This window comes from Danio rerio, chromosome 1 (genome assembly GCF_052040795.2).
Source record: "Danio rerio strain M-AB ecotype USA chromosome 1, GRCz13ab, whole genome shotgun sequence".
Taxonomy (NCBI): Eukaryota; Metazoa; Chordata; class Actinopteri; order Cypriniformes; family Danionidae; genus Danio; species Danio rerio.
In genome coordinates, this window is record NC_141021.1 from 44,405,222 (window position 1) to 44,429,167 (window position 23,946).

A 23,946-nucleotide genomic window follows, 5' to 3' on the forward strand; every position below is an offset into this window, starting at 1 on the left:
AGATATTACTTAACATGACGTAATTTTCTAATGCTGCATGACTTCTTTTTTTCAGGCGATTCATATGACTCAATGGCCAAGCAGGCCTATCAGGCTCTGTTTTTCCTGTCTCTGTATAAACCCAGTGATAAACGGTATCAGGCTTTCTCAGAGAATGTCATCAGTAGATCCAAAATAGACTTTGGCTATACATATGCTCAAACGGAAAAGGTTGGTTTTAGATTATAGAAATCAACAAAAGCTGACTCTTTTATTAATGATACTATTGGCAGTGAGTTTCTGTGTAGATGAATGAACGAAGCAGACTAACTTGAAGCTGTTTTTAATAATTTTTAATTCAACAGGTTTCAGTGTTAGCAGCGATAGCTCATGATACTGTCTGGCTGTATGCTCATGCATTAAACGAAACTTTGGCAGAAAATGGAAACCCATATGATGGCTTAGCTGTCACTAGACGGATGTGGAACAGAACTATCAAAGGTTTGTTGACTTTACACTCAGTAGCTTTATTCTATAATGATTGTACAATCTGAAATTCACAGCAGAAATCAAGACTCAGTAGACCATGCAAAATCTCAAACCGATCAGGTTTGGTGACACATTTGGCATCAACAACCATGCCATGTTTAAAGTCAATTTCCTTTGCTATTAGGGTGCTCTGTTTGAACTTTCCTTGACATATATATAGTACATAGTATTCCCAGCTGAATGGCAAACACTGTATTTTGTAATAATATGAATATTTTACTTTCCCAAACCTTTATGGACTTGTTTATAGCCTACATGTGCTTATCTAATGCCGAGTATAATGCCGAGTTCAAAGGTACGTACTTCTGGTTTGTATTTGGTAAAGGAATAATTAAGCCTTTGCCTATTCCTGCAGTTCCAACACAATTTCACAGCAATTTGTGAACTTTTCATTAAAAAATAAAAATAAAAATACAGTTGAAGTCAGAATTATTAGCCCCCTGAATAATTTGCCCCGTTTATTTTTTTTCCTATTTTATGTTTAACAGAGAGCAGATTTTTTTCACACATTTGTAAACATAATAGTTTTAATAACTCATATTTAATAACTGATTTATTTTATCTTTGCCATGATGACAGTAAATAATATTTTACTGCATATTTTTTAAGACACTTCTACACAGCTCAAAGTGACATTTAAAGGCTTAACTAGGCTTAACTAGGTTAATTAGGTTAACTAGGCAGGTTAGGGTAATTAGACAAGTATAATGATGGTTTGTTATGATGGGGCTAATAATATTGACCTTAAAATGGTGCTTAAAATTTTTTTCATTCATTCTAGTCGAAATAAAACAATTAAGACTTTCTCGAGAAGAAAAAATATTATCAGATATAATGTGAAATTTTCCTTGCTCTGTTAAACATCATTTGGGAAATATTCAAAAAAGAGAAAAAAATTCAAAGGGGGGCTAATAATTCTGACTTCAACTGTATGTATGTATATATATATATATATATATATATATATATATATATATATATATATATATATAGGCTATATTTTGGCTAATTTATGTTTTGTTTTGTTTTTTACGATCTCATATGTATGAATGAACTTAACGGTGAAAAGGTATACAATTTAATTTGTATGAAAATGTAAGATTTTAAAAAAGTAGGTGTGCAACCAAACCCAACCATCATTGAAGGATGAGCAATTCACATTAACGTGTGTGTATATATATATATATATAGGCTATATTGTGGCTAATTTATCAATAATATATATATATATGTATCAATATATATATATATATATATATATATATATATATATATATATATATATATATATATATATATATATATATATATATATATATATATATATATATATATATATATCAATGATGGTTGGGCTTTAGGTGCACACCTACTTTTTAAAATCTTACATTTTCCTTCAAATTAAATTGTATACTTTTTCAACAATTTGTAAAGTAGTTACAATAGTTACCAGGCAGTTCCTAACATACATATTTTAAAAATATGTGTTATACAGGTATCCAAGGAGATGTGACTATTGATGCAAGTGGAGATCGTGAGCTAAACTATATGATGAAACAGATCAGAGGTAGCAATAACCAATGTCAGGTGAGATATTACCATTAGCTGACTGACTAAATACAAATACACAGCAAATACAAACCACTTTAAAATTGCTGTGCTCTTCTGTCTTAACTAAATCACTTACTTGGTTCTCTACAGGTTGTTGCAAACTATTTTGGGACTTATAAGGCAGTAAAAGGAGTTCAGATCCTCTGGCCTGGAGGACTGACAAGTCCTCCAAAAGACTCTCCAGACTGTGGTTTTAGAGGAGAACTCTGCATCAATCTAGGTATTGGGAAACCCTGACTCAAAAGAAGAACAACCTCATTTTTACAGACATATTTGTGATTCAGATTTGGCTATGAGCATACCAAAGTATTTTTTGGCAAGAAATGGCAAAAAAGCTGAGTACTTTTTTGTGCTTTTGAATTATTTTACTACTTCTAGTGTTATTTTATGCTGGAAAGTGCAGTGAATTGTATCTAGAGTTGTTTTTCCCTTTAAAAAACTTTTCTTCTGGGTTAGTCTTGGGACTTGAATACTTTATACTGTTGGCCCATGCTTTGCTAATTTCCAAAGTGTCTGTATGCTAATAACACTCAGAAACATAATATGAAGCTTGGAAGTGTATTCATGTGGTTCTCGCTTATCGGCTTCTTCAAGAGGCCAGTCAGAGGCCACACTGCAATAACTTTGTCCAGTAGGGGGCACCAAATGCACACCATTGATCAGCACATTCACACCAACACCCCAGTTCTCCTTTTCTCATCCCTTAATTTTAATCTTTACACTATTGCCTCCTGCCCTCTCTTTGATTAAAAAAGGGGAGAAAAAAAAGTAAAAAAAAAATCTTGAATAATGTACTAATGCCTGCAAGACTCAAATGTCCAGCTCAACGTCAGTAAAGATTTCTCAGCTACTCGCTGACTGAATCTCCCTCAAGCTAACAGGTCGAAGCAATAAAGTCAGGACAGACTTATGCAACCAGACATAATCCTTTTATCAGAATTCTGAAAAGGTGACTGTTTCATTTTGCATTCCTGCAGAATTACCCTTGGCGGCTTTAAGTCTTGCTGTATCATACTTCTATAAATGGCCGCAGTTGGATGTTGACACCAAATGAGTGCTGATCACCCAGCAGAGTTGCAGATTACAGATGTGTTTTATTTTTCAGAGAGAAAATTCTTGATTGCTTTGGGGATTATTGCTGGCTTGATGGCTGCAGGGACCCTTGCAATCTGTGTTTTGTACAGGTAAAGTGTGTGTTTTGACTGCTTTTAGACCTGACATTGAACACTTTGAATAGCATAATCAAGATTAAAAGAGAGAATATTTACATAAATGAGATGTATGTGTTATGATTATCCTTTCCAACAGATGTTATTCAGCTGCATTCAGCTAAAGCGTTAGAGCCGATATTAAATGCAGGCCTTGTATTCAGTCTACCTTACTGCAGCTCTTTAGATTTCCTTGGCATTTAAATAATAATTTGCATTAGAAATAAACCTTTAAGTCTAAATGAGTTTTTATTACCAGGAAGTACAAACTCCCGGAGGAAGCTTCCAAGATGCTGTGGACGATCAATGCTAATGATGTCATAATGATGGAGCATCATTCCTCAACTGTGCCAGAAAAGGTTTGAGAAGATATAAGTTTTCATCAAGGCAATCCATTTAAGTATTCCTGTTATTTTAACAAGTCAAGTTTGGCAGGCGATAGCTTGGAACTGAACCTCATCATCAACACAGTTATATATGAATGATATGGCTAATATTTGGCTTTATCTAATTAATCTCCCTTTTAGGATTTTATAATATTGTAACAGACGTCATCAATATTGGCTTTGTATAATTAGGCCATTTTAGGAAGATTAGCACACAGTATATGTTCCATACTCTGAAATGTAAAGTTTTATGTGGTACAACTGCAGTGTACAGATACACCACCTGACAAAAGTTTTGTCACCTATCCAAGTTTTAAGAGCAACAAATAATAACTTGACTTCTAGTTGATCATTTGGTATCAGAAGTGGCTAATATGAAAGGCAACGGTTTCTAGATTACAATTACTTTACCAAAATAGAATATAATTATGCCTTGAATTTTAATTATTTATTTAGGACAGTAAGGTCTAAATAATGTGCAGTATAAAATATAAAGTAATGGTGCAGTGGAAAAATAATTAATATTGTGTATGACTCCCTTAAGCTTGGAGGACTGCATCCATACAGTTACAGTACATCTCTGCACTGACTCAAATCACTTAATAATAAATTCATCTGGAATGGCAAAGAAAGCGTTCTTGCAGGACTCCCAGAGTTCATCAAGATTTTTTGATTCATCTGCAATGCCTCCTCCTTCATCTTACCCAAGACATGCTCAATAATGTTTATGTCTGGTGGCTGGGCTGGCTTATCCTGGAGCATCTTGACCTTCTTTGCTTTCTGGAACTGTTATGTGGAGGCTGAAGTATAAGAAGAAGCGCTATGCTGCTAAAGAATTTGCCCTCTCCCTGTAGTTTGTAATGTAATGGGCAGCACAAATGTCTTGATACCACAGGCTGTTGATTTCCCCATCCCATTCCCATCCATGATGATCCAGCAGATCTCCCACACAGCCTCATACTGAATGTAACCCCAAACCATGATTTTTCCTTCACCAAACCTGACTGATTTGTATGAGAATCTTGGGTCTATTTGGGTTCCAATGGGTCTTCTGCAGTATTTTTAATGATTGAGATGGTTCAACAGATGATTTATCAGAAAAATCTACCTTCTGCCATTTTTCTAAATGGTCAACTAGAAGTGATTACTTTTAAATCTACTTAAAGTATGGATAAAGGATTATTTCAAGTATAAAAATAAATTTCTGAATCAAAATGCTGTTAACTTTATTTAAAGAACTTGTTTAGTTGCAGTAATTGAAATTATACACTTGAAAAAATACTACAAATACATTGATATTGAACGTGAATAGGGTATATGCGGAAGAACTTTTAAGTTGTTAGTAACCTGGGTCACGCGCTTTCAGTGAACTCTATGCCATCACAAAATCGTCCCGTTTAAAGTCTGATTTCTTTAATAATCAGCGATCTCAACTGGCTGAGTGATATCTGATATAAAATGGGTCTAATTTTCCCCGCCATGTCTTGATATCAACATTTATTTTACTCCAGTAAGTGGAACTTTTGCGCTTGCCTGCCGATTTTGACAGGCGCATGTGAGTAAACGGCTTTTCAACTCGTTTTACGCTTGAATATCTTAGTGAATGCCAAAGTCTATTTAACTGATTATATTTTAATTACATTACAGCATCGATGCTGTAAAAGGAACCGTATATTATAAAAAAAGAAACAAGAAACATATTTATTTATATTTTACATATTTTAACAAGTCAATTTTGGCAGGCGATAGCTTGGAACTGAATCTTTAATAATCAGCAATCTCAACTGGCTAAGTGATAACTGATATAAAGTGGGTCTAATTTTCCCCGCCATGTCTTTAAAATATGAACATTTATTTTACTCCAGCAAGTGGAACTTTTGCGCTTGCCTGCCGATTTTGACAGGCACGTGCGAGTAAACGGCTTTTCAACTTGTTTTACGTTTGAATATCTAAGTGAATGCCAAAGTCTATTTAACTGATTATATTTTAATTACATTACAGCATCGATGCTGTAAAAGGAACCGTATATTATAAAAAAAGAAACAAGAAACATATTTATTTATATTTTACATATTTTAACAAGTCAATTTTGGCAGGCGATAGCTTGGAACTGAACCTCATCATCAGCACAGTTAAATATGAATGATATGGCTAATATTTGGTCACATTAACCGTTGACCGGAAGTTTATCAATATGGGAAGAAACACTAGCTCGACATATGCCCTATAGCTAGCCCATCAGCTGTTACCTATTTTCTTATGGTCATAAACATACAGGACTCTCACTATTCATGATGTATAAATGTTTATTATTTGTTCAGTTAAAAATGTCAATAATCCACATATTGCTCGTAAACATCTAGATGTGTGTGTGTGTGTGTGTGTATGTGTATATTTATAAAACTGCATAATTTATTTTTACTTTATTTTCCACTTATTTAAATGTTCTTTTGTGTTCTTCTGTTGATGTTTATGTATGTACCCTGAGCTTCTGAAAATTACAAAAAGTCTGTTTTTGTGTACACTTTGCATATAAAGCTGATATGTATTCTGGATTCATGTTGGATTCTGATTAATATACATACTACTTAACTTATTTTTACTGCTTGAACATATTTAATAAAATAATATGTTAACATACACAAGGGCTTTCAATAGTTAATAAAGATTTGACTGAATGATTACATTAATAATACACTTCCCTCTGTTTGGTTCAGTCCCACAGATCCAAACCTCTTCAGGCTTCATTGGAGTCCATCATTTGCAGTATGCAAGACAAGCCATCAGCGCATAGAACCGCAGTCTACAAAGTAAAGTATCTTGCCATTTAAACCTTTACAACACTGGTATTATGTAAAAGACAATATACTCTGCAAAACACTGGTCATAATTTAGTTGCCCAATAAAATAATTCATAGTTCAGTTAATTAAATCTTTCTTCTTCAGGGCACAATTTGTTCTGTTTCCTTCGTAAATCTGAGAAGCACACATCTGAACAGCGAGCTGCTGGCAGAGCTCAAACAGGTGACATCTGTTTAAACATTGACAAATGCATTTAACTTTAATGTTATTGTGCATTTACCCATGTGGATAATGTTATGTAACTCGAGCAGTACCACTGATTTTTTAATCTGTCGCAACAACATTGACCGTTTAATCATGTATGTGTTTCAGTTTAGGGATCTGACCCATTATAACCTCTGTAAATTTATTGGAGCGGCACTGGAAACATCTCAACCATTCATTCTGACAGAGTACTGCCCTAAAGGAAGCCTGCAGGTAGCACAACATCAAGATACTATATTAATGTTTTATTTATATTAGTTACAGAACTAATCAGGTTGGGAATTAGCACTTTTGATCTATGCATTTAATTTAAATGCATATATGTAATGAAACAAGACTGTATGCAGTCCATGTAGAAACCTGACTCCAAGATGTGTTTATTTTTTTAAAACCTGGCGGCTTTAAAAAGGTTTGCAGTGTGACTGTATAATTTATAATGTACCTCAAAACATACATGTATTTTTAAAAATTGTTTACCACATACCTTACTGTACTCATAAATAAAAACAGCAAAATATAGAGAGAAGTCCAGAGAGAACTTTAGATCGTTCGTGCTGTAACCATACTAACCTTCAAGCATTTCATGTGTTTCATAGCCATTATTTTTTGACAAATTTATTATTATAGCATCAAATCTTTGTTTTGCAATTTGAAATGCTGGGTGGTTGCAACCCAATGTTGGGTCAAATATGGATAAACCCAACATTGGGTTAATTTATTTCAATTTAAATTAAATAACATGGGTTGTCTGTATTTGACACAACATTGAGTTATAACAAATCAGCATTATTTTAGAGTGCATTTATGTTTGGCTAATTAATCTATCAAGTTTAAAGAAATACAGTATAATGAGATGATGTGGACAATGTTTGATCAATGTTATATCATTACAATAAAGAAAGTATTTATATATTATTTCTGGCAGGATCATGTAAATGAGCTAAGGCTTATGTTTCATTCCCTGTGATTATTAGTAGGTGAAAACAAACTATATCTGTTAACTAAACACATCAGAGACTTTTGATATGCATAAACATGTCACTTGACTACAGCAATTGTTCAGTTTGGGTCCATTCACACTGTAGAATTTTTGTAAAAACTTTTCTCTACCCTTTATTTTTGTACACAACTGTACTAAGGAACTAGTTAATGTCACATTGCAAGGGGTATCAGAGCTTTTTCGGTCTTCTGTATGTACGGCACAGGATATCAGAGGGAAAGTGGTATGGTCTAACTAACATTCTCAGAACATTCTGTAACTTTCCTTAAAAGTTGTTTAAATGTTAGCAAATAACAACATTGAAATGTTTTTGGAACGTTCTTGTAACATTGATAAAAATATGTTCTTAGAACGTTAATAGAGCAAGACTGATGTTAATAACATTATTATAACCAAGCAATAATATTAATATAGCATCTACAAATATTTTACATGGACACTTTTTAAGAACCTTCCAAAAAACTTTTTATAACTTATAAGCATTAGAGAAACTTTATTAGAACATAGTCTATGATGATTTGAAGAGCTTCTTTTATCCTCCTGGGTAAAATTGTCTGCTAAATGAAATGTAAATGTAAACATGAATATGATCTAAATGGAATTCTAATAATGTTATAATTAATGTTCTGAGAACAATAATATAACATGAGACTGAAACGTTATGATTAACTTTATTGTAACCAAAAAAGGTATCGAACATTCTGAGAACATAAAAATAACATAGTGGGAATATTAATGTATTGTTTTTAGAACCTAAAATGATTAACTGGGTGTCTACAAACTGTTAAAAGGGTGTCTTGACTTGTTAATCTTGCCAGATCTTATGAGAAGAACAAAAACAAATCCTTAATAAACCTTAAACCTAACTGATTTACCTTGTAAACAAATAAACCACTTGCTCTACCAAACTATCACAATCTGCACCTTTCTAATCTAAAAAAAATCCATCAGTTATGCCAAATTATTCTGCTATTGCTATACTGCTATAATTTGCAACACAAAACTACAACTGTTTCAAGGTATTTTTGTTTCCAACACAAACAGGACATTTTGCAGAATGAGTCTATCAAGCTGGACTGGACGTTTAAGTTTTCCCTCATGCTAGACATTGTGAAGGTCATTGACTTTTGTCTTATATTCTAATCCAATTTGTTTGACAGTAGCATAAAATAACTATTATGGCTAATTTCTTTGACTCTGGTGTAGGGCATGGACTATTTGCACCATAGTCCCCTGCAGTATCATGGTCACCTGTCATCCTCCAGCTGTGTGGTCGACAGCCGTTTTGTCCTGAAGGTCACTGACTTTGGACTTAACTCAGTCAGGCGTTTAGACTCAGAGCAGAGCTCTGGATCTGACCCCTGGACCGGTAAGCTGGAAACATGAAAACAGATTTCCATTGAGTTGTTTGCATTATTTGTTGTTTGTTTTGTAACACTTTATTTTAATGGCTTTAAATATTTTATTTAATAGAAGCAACTTCACACCTACATGTCAACTAGCTTGTTAGAATATTAGAATGCTAATAGACAGTCTGCTTAATAAAAGTTACACATTATATTGATGATCATTGTAAAGGGATTTTACTAACTAGAAGTAGCTTTGCATAGGTCAACCTAAATGCCACAAATACTAGTTGTCCTATAGTCAATTACAATGGGACCATTTTTATTGTTTACATCCCTCGCAATGGTCTATAGTTGGAAAGATACTTGTATAGTCAGCAGAACGTCTAAAAGCAAACGACAGAGTGTGAAAATGCTTAAGAGTTCAATACTTTGACCCACCTGTTGTGTTTGTGAAAAATCTAAACTATAAAAACACAATGAAAAGGTTTTATGTAATAGATGTGAGAGATTTTATAATTTCTATCTGTTACTATTGTGTTGGGGTCAAATCTGTTCATTTTATCCACATTTTATCTTTAAAGTTTGCTAAGCGGACATAAGAAATTGCACAATGCACAGTGAGGCTAAAATTCCTGGGATGATTATTTAAATTTTAGTTGTAAATTTGAAGTTCCGTTTCATTTATTAAGTTCACTTATTATGTTTTTTAATGTATACTTTTTTACACATAATATTTCACAAGGAAGTAAAGTTGACCTTAACACAAAGCTACAACTTTTCCAGTTTACCACACATGTTGAATACACATTCATGAACCTTATCCCTTTAACTTGAGTTAAAGGGATAAGTTTTTTTGTATTTTTTTAATGACAACCTAACCTTGAAGAGATGATATATATATATATACACACACACACACACACACACACACACACATAGACAACTTTTTTTTTAAATATACACCATATATACACCTTCCTGCCTTCTTTGCTCTGGAAGAGGCTTGGTAGAACAACACCTCAGCAGCTGCCCCAAGGCTCTGGCTGATGGTTGCTATCATCGGCGCCATGAACAGGTGCTTGAGGCAATTGCTGCGAGCTTAGCCTCAGCCATCAGCACCAGCAAGAATCATCATGCTCCAAGGAAGGCAGTCCACTTCATCAAAGCTGGAGAAAACCCCTGGGCTCTCCCACAATTAACAACAGGCCTCCTTCACAAAGCCTGGGACTGGCAGCTGGAGGCTGACCTGGGAAAACAGTTGAAGTTTCCTCATCACATCGCAAAAACACGTCTCCGCCCAGACATTATAGTTATCTCACAAGCTTCAAGACAGCTAATTATTCTGGAGCTTACAGTGCCTAAGGGAAGAGCGTATTGAAGAAGCAAATGAGAGGAAGCACGCTAAGTACCAGGAATTAGTGGAGGAGTGCAGGGAGAGAGGCTGGAGAACTTTCTATGAGCCCATAGAAATAGGATGTAGAGGCTTTGCAGGGCGTTCATTTTGTAAAGTCTTCAGTCGTTTGGGCAGTACAGGGGTGGCAAAGGAAAGGGCAATTCGATCCGCAAATGAAGCCGCAGAGAAGGCCACAAGGTGGCTGTGGATTAAGAGGGCAGATCCGTGGACTGCTGCTAGGACACAAGTGGGGACTTGATCAACCCCGGATGGATCACCTGTGTGAGAGTGTATGATGTTGAGAGACCCGAAACACCCAATGATCCCATGATACATCACTGATGATGTGTCCCAAATGCATCCATGAGATGTTTCTTGTATATATATACAGTTGAATTCAGAATTATTAGCTTATTAGCTCCCCTGTATTATTAGTGCCTCTGTTTATTTTTTTCCCCAAGTTCTGTTTAATGGAGGGAAGATTGTTTCTGCACATTTCTAAGCATAATAGTTTTAAAAACTTATTTCTAATAACAGATTTAATTTGTCTTTGTCATAATGATAGTAAATAATATTTTACTTGATATTTTTCAATACACTTCTATACATTTAAAAGCTTGACTAGGTTAATGAGGTGAACTAGGCAGGGAAGGGTAATTAGGCAAGTTATTGTATGATGATGATTTGTTCTGTAGATTATCGGGAAAAAATAGCTTAAAGGGACTAGTAATTTTGTCAAAAATTTTTTTTTAAAAATTAGTAACTACTTTTATTCTAGCTGAAATAAAACAAATAAGACTTTCTCCAGAAGAAAAAATATTATCAGACATTCTGTAAAAATGTCATTGCTCTGTTAAACATCATTTGCAAAATATTTAAAAAAGAAAATAAAAATCAAAAGGGGGCTAATAATTCTGACTTCAACTGTATATTATATATATATATATACACACACACACACACACACACACACATATATACATATATATATATATATATATATATATATATATATATATATATATATATATATATATATACATATATACATATATATATATATATATATATATATATATATATATATATATATATATATATATATATATATATATAACTAAACCTATGGACAAAAGGGTTAAGGTAAAGCAGGCGTGACCAACCCTGTTCCTGGCGATCGACCTTCTGGCAGATTTCAGTTGCAACCCATATCAAACACACCTGCCTGTAATTATCAAGTGCTGTTCAGGTCGGTTAAGGTTACTTTAAAAAAAAATATGTATCAATATTTGAGTTACTTTTTTGTTTAATTAATACACTTTTAAAAAGTAAATTGCGGAATTACAATTGAAATAAGAAAATGCGTCCATTATTTTGAACACATGGAAGAAAAGGAAGTGTTCTTGAAAATGGTTTGTACTTAACTAATAAGACAAAAAACACAAAACTAGTAAACACATTGATTTAAACTTTCATTAATTTCTTAATCTTTAGAGCATTGGGCTCAGGACATTTTCAGAAGAACATTATCCTACATGATTAGTTTTCAATGTGGATTTTTAAGGTAAATAACGGTGTAGGCTATACAGTGTGTTGTTTATTGCAGAGCTTTTCTATTAAAAACAAAGAAAAAAATCCCCTGCAAGTTCTGAAAGAGATCTAGTCTCTGCCTGGAAAGAAATGTAACACAAAAGTAACTCAAAAAAGTAATGTAACACATTTCTTACCATAAAAAGTAAATAAGTAACGCAACTAGTTACTTTTTAAAAGAGTAACTTAATGTTGTTATGCATTACTCTTCAAAGTAACTTTTCCCAACACTAATAATGACCTAATAAAAACAAATATGATGTGCACATGGCATTAAACAGCGAACAGATCACTTGTATGGTATTAGTTATATTTGGTCAGATCTGTGTGATTTTAAATGTGTTTGCATTTTAAGCTCTATTGTGGAGGGCACCAGAGCTGCTGAGGCAGTCCATTCCTACTAATGGCACTCAAAAAGGGGATGTTTACAGTTTTGCCATTATCGCTCAAGAGGTAGTGTACCGCAGAGGGCCTTTCTACATCCCCAACAGTCACTTCAGCCCTAGAGGTATGAAAACACACACCACTACCTTTCTCCAAAACCCCATATCTGTCATTAAAGCCACTCTTCCCAGCCGTTTCGGATGGTCAGCTGTGAAGGATGGTCTTGGTGCTGGTGTGTTTTTCAGAGATTGTGGAGCGGGTCAGAGCAGGTGGCTGTAGTCCATCGAGGCCTTACATTGACCGAGCCGAGTGTGTAGAGGAACTGGAGAGTCTAGTGGTGAGCTGCTGGAGAGAGACACCTGCAGAGAGACCTGACTTCTCTTATATTAGGACAGCCATCAAAAAAAACTCTCCTCATGGGTCAGTAATACAGTAGCATGCTGTTCATATTCATGTCATTGCATCTCAATGTTTCTTTAAAATTATTACTACAACAACGACCATTATTATTATTATTCTTAACCTTAATAATTGCTGTTGAAATTATTTCTTAATAATATATTAAAATATAAGTTAAAGAGCCACTATTATGCTTTTAAAAAGGTTATATTTTGGTTTTGGGGGTCTTTAACAACAGGCTGATATGCATGCAATGTCAAAAAATACTTTCATTGTCTTAATATGCATTTATTTTTACCGACTCCTTAGCAGTATGCTAATCTGCGCTGATTGATCTGATGACGCAGTTTGTGATTGGTCGACTATGTTCAGCGTGAGGTAGAGAGAAATGTTCAGCACGGCTTATCAACATTGCTGAAGTAGTCAGAGTGCAGAGTGTATGTGTGAGCCCAATGCAGAGGTGCATTAAAGCAATGCAGTTAAACACAAGCATATTTCTCTTAACCATAAGTAAAAAAAAAAAAACTACACACATTCTATATTAATCGGCAAAAGCTGAACTATTTTGAAACTTGACCGCCGTACGTGTGTAGAAACAGCTGATGGTGGCCATAGCAACGACAAACGGCTGTGAATCGCGAGCTCACAAACGCATTTAAATTCGTAAACGTGCGTCACGTTTTCAACGCGGTTTTAGACGTTTTATGAAAATATAAGGAGTTAAAACACAATTAAATACATAATTTACAAGCTAGAGAAAACAAGGAGGCAGCCATTTTAATCACACTTAAGTTACTTACATTTGTGAAATGGAGGCAGAAACTGATCCATGAACTGTGTACTATAAAATTCCTGTCAAGCTCTGAAGTACCTCAATAGTTTTTTTGTATCCTTCCTTTAACAAATGGCTGATATATCTCCAGTGTAAGCGTGTAGATTGCTGAAGTACTCGTCAGAAAAATGATGGGAACACAGCACAAGGCTGGGGCTATAATGCTGAGGTATTTTGCAAAAATAAATTTCAACCACTTCACAGGGTAGGGAAAATAACACTAACTTTCCAGTACAATTCAGAGCACAGCCGAGAGTGCCAAATTCGTAGTCCCAAATTCTGATTGAGGAAAGTTGAAAATGCTGACTAATTTGCCAAATAAATGACAATGGGTTAGTTTTTAATTCAAAACAGATTCGTTTTGGATACAAATTCCTGTTTTTTAAATGATTTATGTAGTAATATATTTGTATTTTACAAAATATTATTGCATTCAGATTTCTTTATTCTAAAACTTTAGAAAATATTTTTGGTACGTCAGAACGTGCGGTAATGATGACCATCTGACAAGCTAATCAAGCAAAAAATAGTGCTTAAAATGTCCCTAAAATGCAGTAATTAAACCTCACAATTAAAATAGAAAATAAGGCAAGTAACTGCAAAAAGGTCCACTTTTTAAGAAAAAAGAACCACCCCTTTCAACAGGCTGGCTACAGGCCACTGACTACTGAGCAACCTTGCCGCCCCAACAGTATAATTATAAATGTGATTTATACTATCGCCCCCTTTCACACATAAAGATATTTCTGGAAAATTACCGGCAACTTTCCGGAAAGGTTGTATGTGTGAAAAGGCCCTTTTTGAAAATACCGGTAAATTCGTTCTGGCTATTTTCCGGAAAGAGAATTTGTAACATTAACGATAATTTGCTTGAATGCTGCGCTGTGTGAATGCAAAAAGAAGATTGCCGGAAAGAGCGCGTACACGTCTAGAACGTGCTGACGTGAGACGTCTACTTTAGCCAATCAGAACAGTCAGACGCATTCACGTGCGCGCGGTTTATGAGAATTAAAGCCTTTGAATATTTTTCCAGACACATTTAGCTGCTAGATGTTAGTCAGATAACGTTTCTATGTTTCTACTTAATGCTAACTGTGTAAATAATTATCGATAAAAATTTTATGATAATCCGTTGTTTGTTTACCTTCAAGCTTTTTCTCTTTTCCGGAAAAATTCCGTAACGTCCTCGCCTGTGTGAACAGCGCTTTTTTGAATATACCGGTAAAGTCGTTCTGGAAATTTTCGAACAGAGTAAGACTCCCAAGTGAAGTCGGTGTTAACGCTGAGGTTGGAGATAAGTCTGATTAAAGGCACTTTAAACAAGCATTGCTGAGACATCAGACGTATACAGCTCTCTCCCTCCCAATCTATAGCTGACATGATGCTGTAACTCTTGCATATTCTTCCTCTTTGTGCTTGTTTCAGGTCTAAACACAGCGTTTGTAACTAATGAAAGCTTTTGAGGTTAATAAAAAATGTGTCAGGGACACAGAGGATCATTAATTACACTTACAAATGACGGTGTTTAATCAGGTAGACAAACAAACAGGATATGAGCACTCTGGAGACCAATGACACACAACCCAGCGAGCACAGAGTCCCATGACAGCAACACTGTCACAACGCATAAGGATGAACATTTATACTGGCCTTACAAGATGAAGGGCTAGAAACACAAAGAGATTAAAAAAACAATTGTGTTATGTTTTGTTTACAGTGTAATCTGATAAATGTTTTTTTTTTTTTTTGTAACAGAATAGCCCTTGAAAGGACAAGAATGAATTGCTACTGCTTCTTTAGTGTGATCATACTTAAGCTAGTTAATAGTATTAACAATATTTTGTGTGTGTGTGTGTGTTTGTGTGTGTTTGTGTTTGTGTGTGTTTGTGTGTGTGTTTGTGTGTTTGTGTGTTTGTGTGTGTGTGTGTGTGTGTGTGTGTGTGTGTGTGTGTGTGTGTGTGTGTGTGTGTGTGTGTGTGTGTGTGTGTGTGTTTGTGTGTGTGTGTGTGTGTGTGCGTGTGTGCGTGCGTTTGTGTGTGTGTGTCTGTGTGTCTGTGTCTGTGTGTCTGTGTCTGTGTCTGTGTGTGATCCCGCACAGAGTCTCTGAGAACATTCTGGATGACCTGCTGTCCCGTATGGAGCAGTATGCCTGTAATCTTGAGGAGATAGTGAGTGAACGCACAGCTGAACTTCAGGAGGAGAAGAAGCGAGCAGAGGGACTGCTCACACAGATGCTGCCTCGGTAAACCTCCAGATTATAACCAAAAAAAAAATCACTGCTCAAAAGCTAGAACTCATTTCCATTCCCCGATGTTTCAGCAAGCAATTTGCAAATGAAAATATGCTTATAGGCTGACATCAAGCTTGACAGTCAGCTGTTGGCCAGTGTCGCTCTTGTTTTTGCTGTATATTCAGTGCCATCAACACAGTCTGCCTATAATCACAGTTTTTTTCCCCTCCTGCTGATTATGCTGTGGAGTGATGGAGGCTAATTGGGGAGAGCGATAACTTCAGTTGGCTGTTCAGCTAAGTTGTTTTGAAAGCATCAAGGCAGAATACTTTTCTTACTATAAAAGAAAATGCAAATACTTTACTATTATTATACATTATTACCTACCATAGCTATCTGGAGCAGCTATTATATGAGAATATAATTATTCATAAGAGTAAGGGGTAACACTTTATAATAATTACACACTATGAATCATCTATTAAGCATTAGCAATTAGTGAATTCATTGTTTGTTAAGCATTAACTCTACATTAATAGATGTCAGTGAGCAGTTTGTAACTGCAGATACAAATGCTTTATTCTTGACTTATAAGCATGTTTGTAATGTGCCTAATGATTGTACTTTCATACTTTGTTAATTATTAATTTTTCTAGTTGGTGGCTTTTAAGATCATTCAGAATGAATAAATAAACTATTTAAATCGATATCTATTTATTATTATTCAGGCATATATATTAATAGTTGATTTGTTTGTAAAATAAATGCTTTAAACGCAACTTCATCCAATTTTGTGACCTAATCTGAAGTGAGTACTATTTATGCTTTATAAATCCCTAATAAATGACAATCAAAGACTCAGCCTGAACAATACATCTTTGTAATGTTATCTAAAAAGTAAAATTACTGTAAAGTTTAAAGATCGACAAATAGCAGGAGTGTTAAAACATAACAAAACTGGATAAAACAACAATATAATGATTTACCAATACAGTGCATCTGGAAAGTATTCATCCCTTCACTTTTTAAAAATTGTTTGTAATGTTACAGTCTTATTCCAAAATTAATTAAATTCATTTATTTCCTCAAAATTCAACCCACAATACCCCATAATGACAATGTGAAAAAACCTGAAAAATCACATGTACATAAGTATTCAGTAGTATTGCTCAACACTTTGTTCATGCACCTTTTGCAGAAACTACAGCCTCAAGTCTTTTTGAATATGATGCCACAAGCTCGGCACACCTGTTTTTGGGAATTTTTGCCTATTCCTCTTTGCAGTACCTCTCAAGCTCTACGAGGTTGGATAGGAAGAGATGGTGTACAGCCATTTTCAGATCTCTCCAAAGATGTTCAATAGGATTTAGGTCTGGGCTCTGGCTGGGCCACTCAAGGACATTCACCGAGTTGTTGTGAAGCCACTCTATTGATATTTTGGCGGTGTGCTTTGGGTCATTGTCCTGCTGGAAAATGAACTATCGCCCCAGTCTAATGTCAAGAGCACTCTGAAGCAGGTTTTCGTTCAGGATGTCTTAGTAGATTGCTGCATTCATCTTTCCCTCTATCCTGACTAGTCTTCCAGTTCCTGCTGCTGAAAAACATCCCAACGGGATCATTCAGCTTAGATGGCCGGCCAGCTCTAGAAAGAGTCTTGGTGGTTCCAAACATCATCCACTTCCAGATGATGGAGGCCACTTTGCTCATTAACTAAAGTAACTCCAATACTGATTCAGGTTTTTAGAAGTTTCAATTCAGCATTTGATTTCTCCCAGTCCTTCTCGTGACCACGCGGCCGCTTTAAAGGCGAATTATACTCGCGCCTGGCTTTACAGTAATCGGCCCAAGCTCGTCTGTCCTTTGGCGCCTCCAGCTCCAACTCGGCATCAGCGAGCGGCCCGCAGATCCGTTTGTGATGCAGACGGGCACGCGCTAATGGCGGATCTGCGTGAACAGATGCGCAGAAGTCCGAATCTACATATGCTGACTGACAGTCTGACCTGCTTATCGGAATTATGGGAGATGTCGGTCCGACTCTATTTAATTGGATGAACATTTTTTAGTTTTATGCTTTACCCAGAATATAAAAATACATATAAAAACATTCAGATCATTTACTGTAATCATTACTATTGGACTGTGAAGAGACTTTCAACCAGCACAACAAAAAATGTTTCAGAAGACAATCACCTACTGCACCTTTAATGCTGAACCGATAATGAATTAACTGTTTGTTAATGCTTAATAAATGATTTACTGTGTGTAGTTATAAAGTGTTATAAGCCGAATAAGGAACACAGTGGCTTCTCGTAGCACAGCGAATTCCATTATTCTTTTTGATATTTGGCTCCAGCTTATCAAGAAGTGATGCATTGGATAGAAATGGTGCTTTTTTCCAGTTTTTGTGCATAAATTTAATTCATACCTTTGTATGGAAAGCTGGTTCAGGTGCGTTTAATTTGGTTTCGAGCTAAACTATATTTGGAAAAACCTGAAATATAATAAATGAAAGCTTGACGTGAAGGGACAGCAGTCAAGGTTTCATTTCACACCCAGATAATATCAGCTGAAAAGATATTGGCATTTTTTATAAATTCAAAACCTGGTTAAACTGGATGCTCAGTGATGCTCTGTGTGTGTGTGTGTGTGTTGATAAACTGAAGGCAAGGTGGCACAACTGTTCAATAGGCTCATCCGTTACTAAAAACTAGTTTGCAACTGGCCTAACAACAAGCCTACGTGACAAGACAAGTGATGAACATCACCCGACTCTCCACTTGAAACCTACTTTTGAAAAGTGCCTGTCTTTTTTCCTTCATATTTTTAGATCTGTAGCTTCTCAGCTCATCGCAGGAAAGACAGTGAGAGCCGAGACCTACGACTGCGTCACCATCTATTTCAGTGACATTGAAGGCTTCACAGCCATGTCAGCATCCCTCACGCCAATGCAGGTGATGAAAGACAGCAAGACTCAAACAGCATCTTAGAAAACTTCTGCATGCTACTTTCTGACTGTGCCTTGCGGGCATTTCAACAACAGTTCAGAGTTTTTCTCTTGTGTAGCTTCTATGTGGGGTCATTTGTATGGATTCTGATCATGTTTTGAAAACAAATATGTCCAGAGGTATTTTGTGTTGGACGGAGGAGATGCTATCTTGAGTTGGCTAGGACTTTGAAATAGCCTACACTTATTAAACAGTGTGTGTGTTTGTTCAGAGGTTTGTTGTAAGATCAAATACCCGCACAGTAAGCTCAGGAATGGGTCACGAATGTCAGGCTTCTGTTAGCATAGCAGTTGGCTCACTAGCTCGTCTGAGCCTTACACTGGAAATATTACAATCACATGAGATTATTTTTGGACCATACTGAAGCCCACAGCTGAACCACAACGGAAAACTATTGTCACCCTACAGAAACTTTGATCTGCACGTCTGCACCCATAAGCTGACTCTATATCCTCCTTGCGCTTCTTTATTTTTCCCTCTAGGTTGTGAATGTGCTGAACGACCTGTACACATACTTCGACAATATCATCGACTACCACAATGTTTACAAAGTATGTCTTTTGATATGCAAAACCTTATAATTGGTTGTCAGATTGGTTGCTTCATTTGTTCTTTTGCTGTATCCAGGTAGAAACCATTGGAGATGCGTACATGGTGGTCTCAGGCCTGCCTTTAAGAAATGGAGACGACCATGCGAAAGAAATAGCTAGGATGTCATTAGCTATAGTGCAGGGATTGAGGAGCTTCCATAGTCCACACGTACCAGAGCAGCAGCTGAGGGTCCGCATTGGAGTCCATTCAGGTAATAACTGGATGGTGACAGCTCTTTGGCTGTGCTATTCATACTTGTACATTCACTTGCTTGCAGTGCAGGGTTACCAACCCGAAAAAGAAATGTGCTTAGGATATGAGAGTAGTGTCGTGTATTTTGTTGTACTTGGTTTTATAAAACTCTTCATGTACACATTTTTTTTTGTGCTCATCTAATGAAATATGAGTACTGAATTATACAACACGTAAGTGGTGCTCAACCTAGTTCAAGAGGTAGGGTGGCACATTTCTTTTGTCTGCAAAAAAGATTCCCATCAAAGCTTTTTAGGGGAAAAAAAATCAAGTGTTTGGTACACCCTTCATATTTTCTCAATAAAAAAAGTTTAAAATTAATTAATGCTTTTACTCAACAAATATTAATCAAACTGATCAAAAGGGACAGCAAAGGCTTTCTGTCCGTCAAATAGTTCTCAAAGTTGTATCATAGTTTACACAAAAACACTTACCGACCACTTTATTAGGTACACCTGTCCAACTGCTCGTTAACGCAAGTTTCTAATCAGCCAATCACATGGCAGTAACTAGACATGGTCTAGACAGTCTGCCGCAGTATGGGGAAGAAAGGTGATTTAAGGGACTTTGAACATGGCATGGTTGTTGTTGCCAGACGGGCTGGTCTGAGTATTTCAGAAACTGCTGATCTACTGGGATTTTCACTCACAACCATCTCTAGAGTTTACAGAGAATGGTTTGAAATCCAGTGAGCGCTAGTTCTGTGGGCGCAGAAGACCACACTGGGTGCCGCTCCTGTCAGCTAAGAACATGATATTGAGGCTACAATTCACACAGGCTCACCAAAATTGAACAGTAGAAGATTGAAAAAGCGTTGCCTGGTCTGATAAGTCTTGATTACTGCTGCGACATTCGGATAATAGGGTCAGAATTTGGCTTCAACAACATAAAAGCATTGAACCATCCTGCCTTGTATCAATGGTTCAGGCTGGTGGTGGTGGTGTTATGGTGTGGTGGTTATTTGGCACACTTTGGGCCCGTTAATACCAATTGTGCATTGTCAACACTACAGCCTACCTGAGACCATGTCAATCCCTTTAAAACCACAGGCTTCCAGCAGGATAATGTCATAAAGCGCAAACCATCTCAGACTGGTTTCCTGAACATGACAATGAGTTCACTGATCTCAAATGGCCTCCACAGACACTAGATCTCAATCCGATAGAGCACCTTTGGGATGTGGTTGAACGGGAAATTTGCATTATGTATGTGCAGCCGACAAATCTGCAGCAACTGCGTGATGCTATCATGTCAATATGGACCAAAATCTCAGAGGAATATTTCCAGTACCTTGTTGAATCTATGCCACAAAAGATTAAGGCAGTTCTATAGGCAAAAGGGGGTCCAATCTGATACTTGTAAGGTGTACCTAATAAAGTGGCCGGTGAGTGTATATTTGGCAACACAGCAGTGTGTCCCATGGACCAGCATATTAAAATTATTTCTAAAGTGACAGAAATCTAAATACTGATGCTGGAATTTTAGATTTAGGTCACATGAATAAAGTGCACTCTAAGTTACATGAATTATAAATGAGTTATTTTAAATTTCGGAATAAATCAATTTAATGCATACAATTTTTACTTAAATGACTAACTAAATGCAGTTTGCGTGAGTGTATGAAATGTTAAAAACAAAACTCAAAGCTGACTAACTGTGGACTTCATGGGATACATTTTAATCTGCAAAATCTAAATAAAATCTTCTGCAAAATGTATATAAAATGTATAAACTGCAAATATATAGAGAAATCTCAATATACTTTGCAAAAAATAGATGAATAAATCATGCATTGTTATATACAGTCATGAGAGTGTAGTCCTCATAAATATGTTTGATTATGACATGTTATTTATCCAAAAGGTTCATAAAGTACATTTCATTTCTCAGCTTTGTTTTCAATTCAAGACTAATGACGCATTTGTATATTCATTCTGATTGGTCAATTCATGCATCAGAGAACTGTATACATTATCAGCTGCTCTGGCAGGTTCCAACTTGCCAACTTGTATTATGACACATATATACAGTACGAAAGATTCAAATAGAATACATCATTATACATTCTATTACACAACCGTGACATTAAAGTGCTGATTCAGGCATGCAAACCAGTCATCAATAAAAACTTTTTTGTTTAACAAGAGACTCATTTTGTTTGTTGTACAACAGGGCCTTGTGTTGCAGGGGTTGTGGGTCTGAAAATGCCGCGCTACTGTTTATTTGGAGACACCGTGAACACAGCCTCTAGAATGGAGTCATATGGATTACGTAAGATCACTTTTGAAGGATGTGCTGACAGTAGATTAAAAGAGACATGTCAGAGAAGAATTTTAAATGAATTTTAAGTGATTGATGTTGCATGATCTTGAACTGTGCACTCTTTTTACTGACCTTTGATTGTGAAATACTCAAGCCGGGCATCATAACATTTGATTTTTCTTCCCTCTGCAGCCCTGAAGATCCATGTGAGCAGCTCCACCAAGTCTCTCCTTGACACTTTCAGGAATTTCCGCTGTGAACTCCGAGGTGACATCCACATAAAGGTACAGAGTTTTTGTCACTGTGACATTTACCTCAGGAAGCTTTCATCTCGCCTGTCTTACCACGTCACAACAATCCGATCCGCTCAACTGAGTCTTTTCACATATATTTATTTTAGGATTGCTGCTTCAACAGAACTCTCGCTAGAACTGTGACAAATCCAATGTGTTACAAAGCTGTAGCGTAATGAAATGACATCATAACTACAATCAAGGATGTAAACATTGATATATCTGAAAAGTTATGCATACATGGCAACATCATTTCAGAAAGCATGGAAATATTTATTCAGTAAGGACACACAGCTGGCAAAGAGCTATAAATAGATTTCAATAGCCTCCTCTTAACAAGTTTTCAAAGCTTCGGCACTGTTTCACCTCCCTGTTCTCTTCCATTTCAGGGAAAGGGCTGGGTGAGGACATTTTGGCTTTTGGGAGAGGACTACTAAACCAGATGTCCCACTTAATATGGTTTAATATGCTTCAAAAAAGAGAAAAGAAATAATAGTTGTAGATTTTTATTAGAGCATGCTACACTCATGTATAATGTTACTTTATTTTGTGTGCTTGCAGTATTTTAGTTACAATAAGCAGTTCTTCACGGTATTTATAAAAGTTTGAGGTTAAGATTTTATTAGTATTTTTTACATCTCTTAACCTTCAGTTATTACCTTTTACTTGGGGCAAACCAAATTTACGGACATTTTGCTATTTCAGCCCAGTATTTTGTAAAACATCTGCAGATTTATGCAGAATATTTTTGGGAGTATCATAACAAAAAACTTAACATATGAAATAAAAAAGAATACCTTTTTAACATTTATAAATTTTTGCACAATTCAAATTCAATTAGATCCACTTAATTGGTAAATAAAAGCAAGTCTCCCATATAAGATATCTACTAAAAGACAACAAATATTACTTTACAAACTGTATTATAAATAAATCATAAGCTTTTATTTATGCCAATAATATTACAGAAATTAATTTAAAAACTGACTAAATATAAATTTTCACACATTTACAGAAATAAATAAATAGACTCAATGATGGGTTAAAAATCTGTGGATTTATGCATGTGCAGATTTTGTGCCTGTAACTCATAACGTTGTTATATATCATAGTATATAGGGGTATTTGGTCCTATCATATAATGTTTTTAACTTGAATAATACTAGTAATCTTAAGGTGTTACCATTTTTTCAGCATTTATTTAATCACAAAAACACTAAAGAGCTATTTTATAAAATATAACAATTGAATAATGATTTTTTTAAAAATCAGAACCGTTTTAATATTTTCACTATATTCTTCATAACAATATAATGATTTAAACAAATAGACAATGCTTAATTGACAGACAAGTATGGTAATATATAGTCACATTGTATTCTGTGTTATCCCCATGTGTATAATTTAGGTGGTCATTTGAGATTATTCTGGAAGGAATTATGTTAGGACATGCATTCTCACCCTGAATGTAAATAGTCTTTTAATTTGTATTACTATTATTTTCTTTTGATTTTTATACTTTTTTGTAATAGAAAATAAATGAATAAAACAAAAGAAAATAACGAAA

General features: G+C 35.4%; 1 protein-coding gene across 13 annotated transcripts in view; it reads left to right on the forward strand.

Moving 5' to 3' along the window:
* si:dkey-37g12.1 overlaps positions 1–23,946 on the forward strand; it is a 45,201-nt gene extending 21,255 nt beyond the window's left edge. For 4 of the 13 annotated variants that reach the window (XM_087237480.1, XM_087237478.1, XM_087237479.1 and 1 more), the window contains 20 exons: positions 56–210; positions 345–480; positions 2,024–2,115; positions 2,230–2,359; positions 3,245–3,323; positions 3,607–3,706; positions 6,451–6,543; positions 6,680–6,757; positions 6,908–7,012; positions 8,844–8,915; positions 9,006–9,168; positions 12,487–12,639; positions 12,761–12,935; positions 15,845–15,988; positions 18,804–18,927; positions 19,464–19,532; positions 19,609–19,783; positions 21,997–22,095; positions 22,279–22,370; positions 22,769–23,946. In XM_087237480.1, the coding sequence (XP_087093606.1) occupies positions 56–210; positions 345–480; positions 2,024–2,115; positions 2,230–2,359; positions 3,245–3,323; positions 3,607–3,706; positions 6,451–6,543; positions 6,680–6,757; positions 6,908–7,012; positions 8,844–8,915; positions 9,006–9,168; positions 12,487–12,639; positions 12,761–12,935; positions 15,845–15,988; positions 18,804–18,927; positions 19,464–19,532; positions 19,609–19,783; positions 21,997–22,095; positions 22,279–22,370; positions 22,769–22,816 (2,282 nt within the window). In that variant the 3' untranslated portion in view covers positions 22,817–23,946. Of the gene's footprint in view, positions 1–55; positions 211–344; positions 481–2,023; positions 2,116–2,229; positions 2,360–3,244; positions 3,324–3,606; positions 3,707–6,450; positions 6,544–6,679; positions 6,758–6,907; positions 7,013–8,843; positions 8,916–9,005; positions 9,169–12,486; positions 12,640–12,760; positions 12,936–15,844; positions 15,989–18,803; positions 18,928–19,463; positions 19,533–19,608; positions 19,784–21,996; positions 22,096–22,278; positions 22,371–22,486 lie in introns of all 13 variants that reach the window. The other 9 variants (XR_015476827.1, XR_015476826.1, XR_015476830.1 and 6 more) reach the window with 4 other exon arrangements.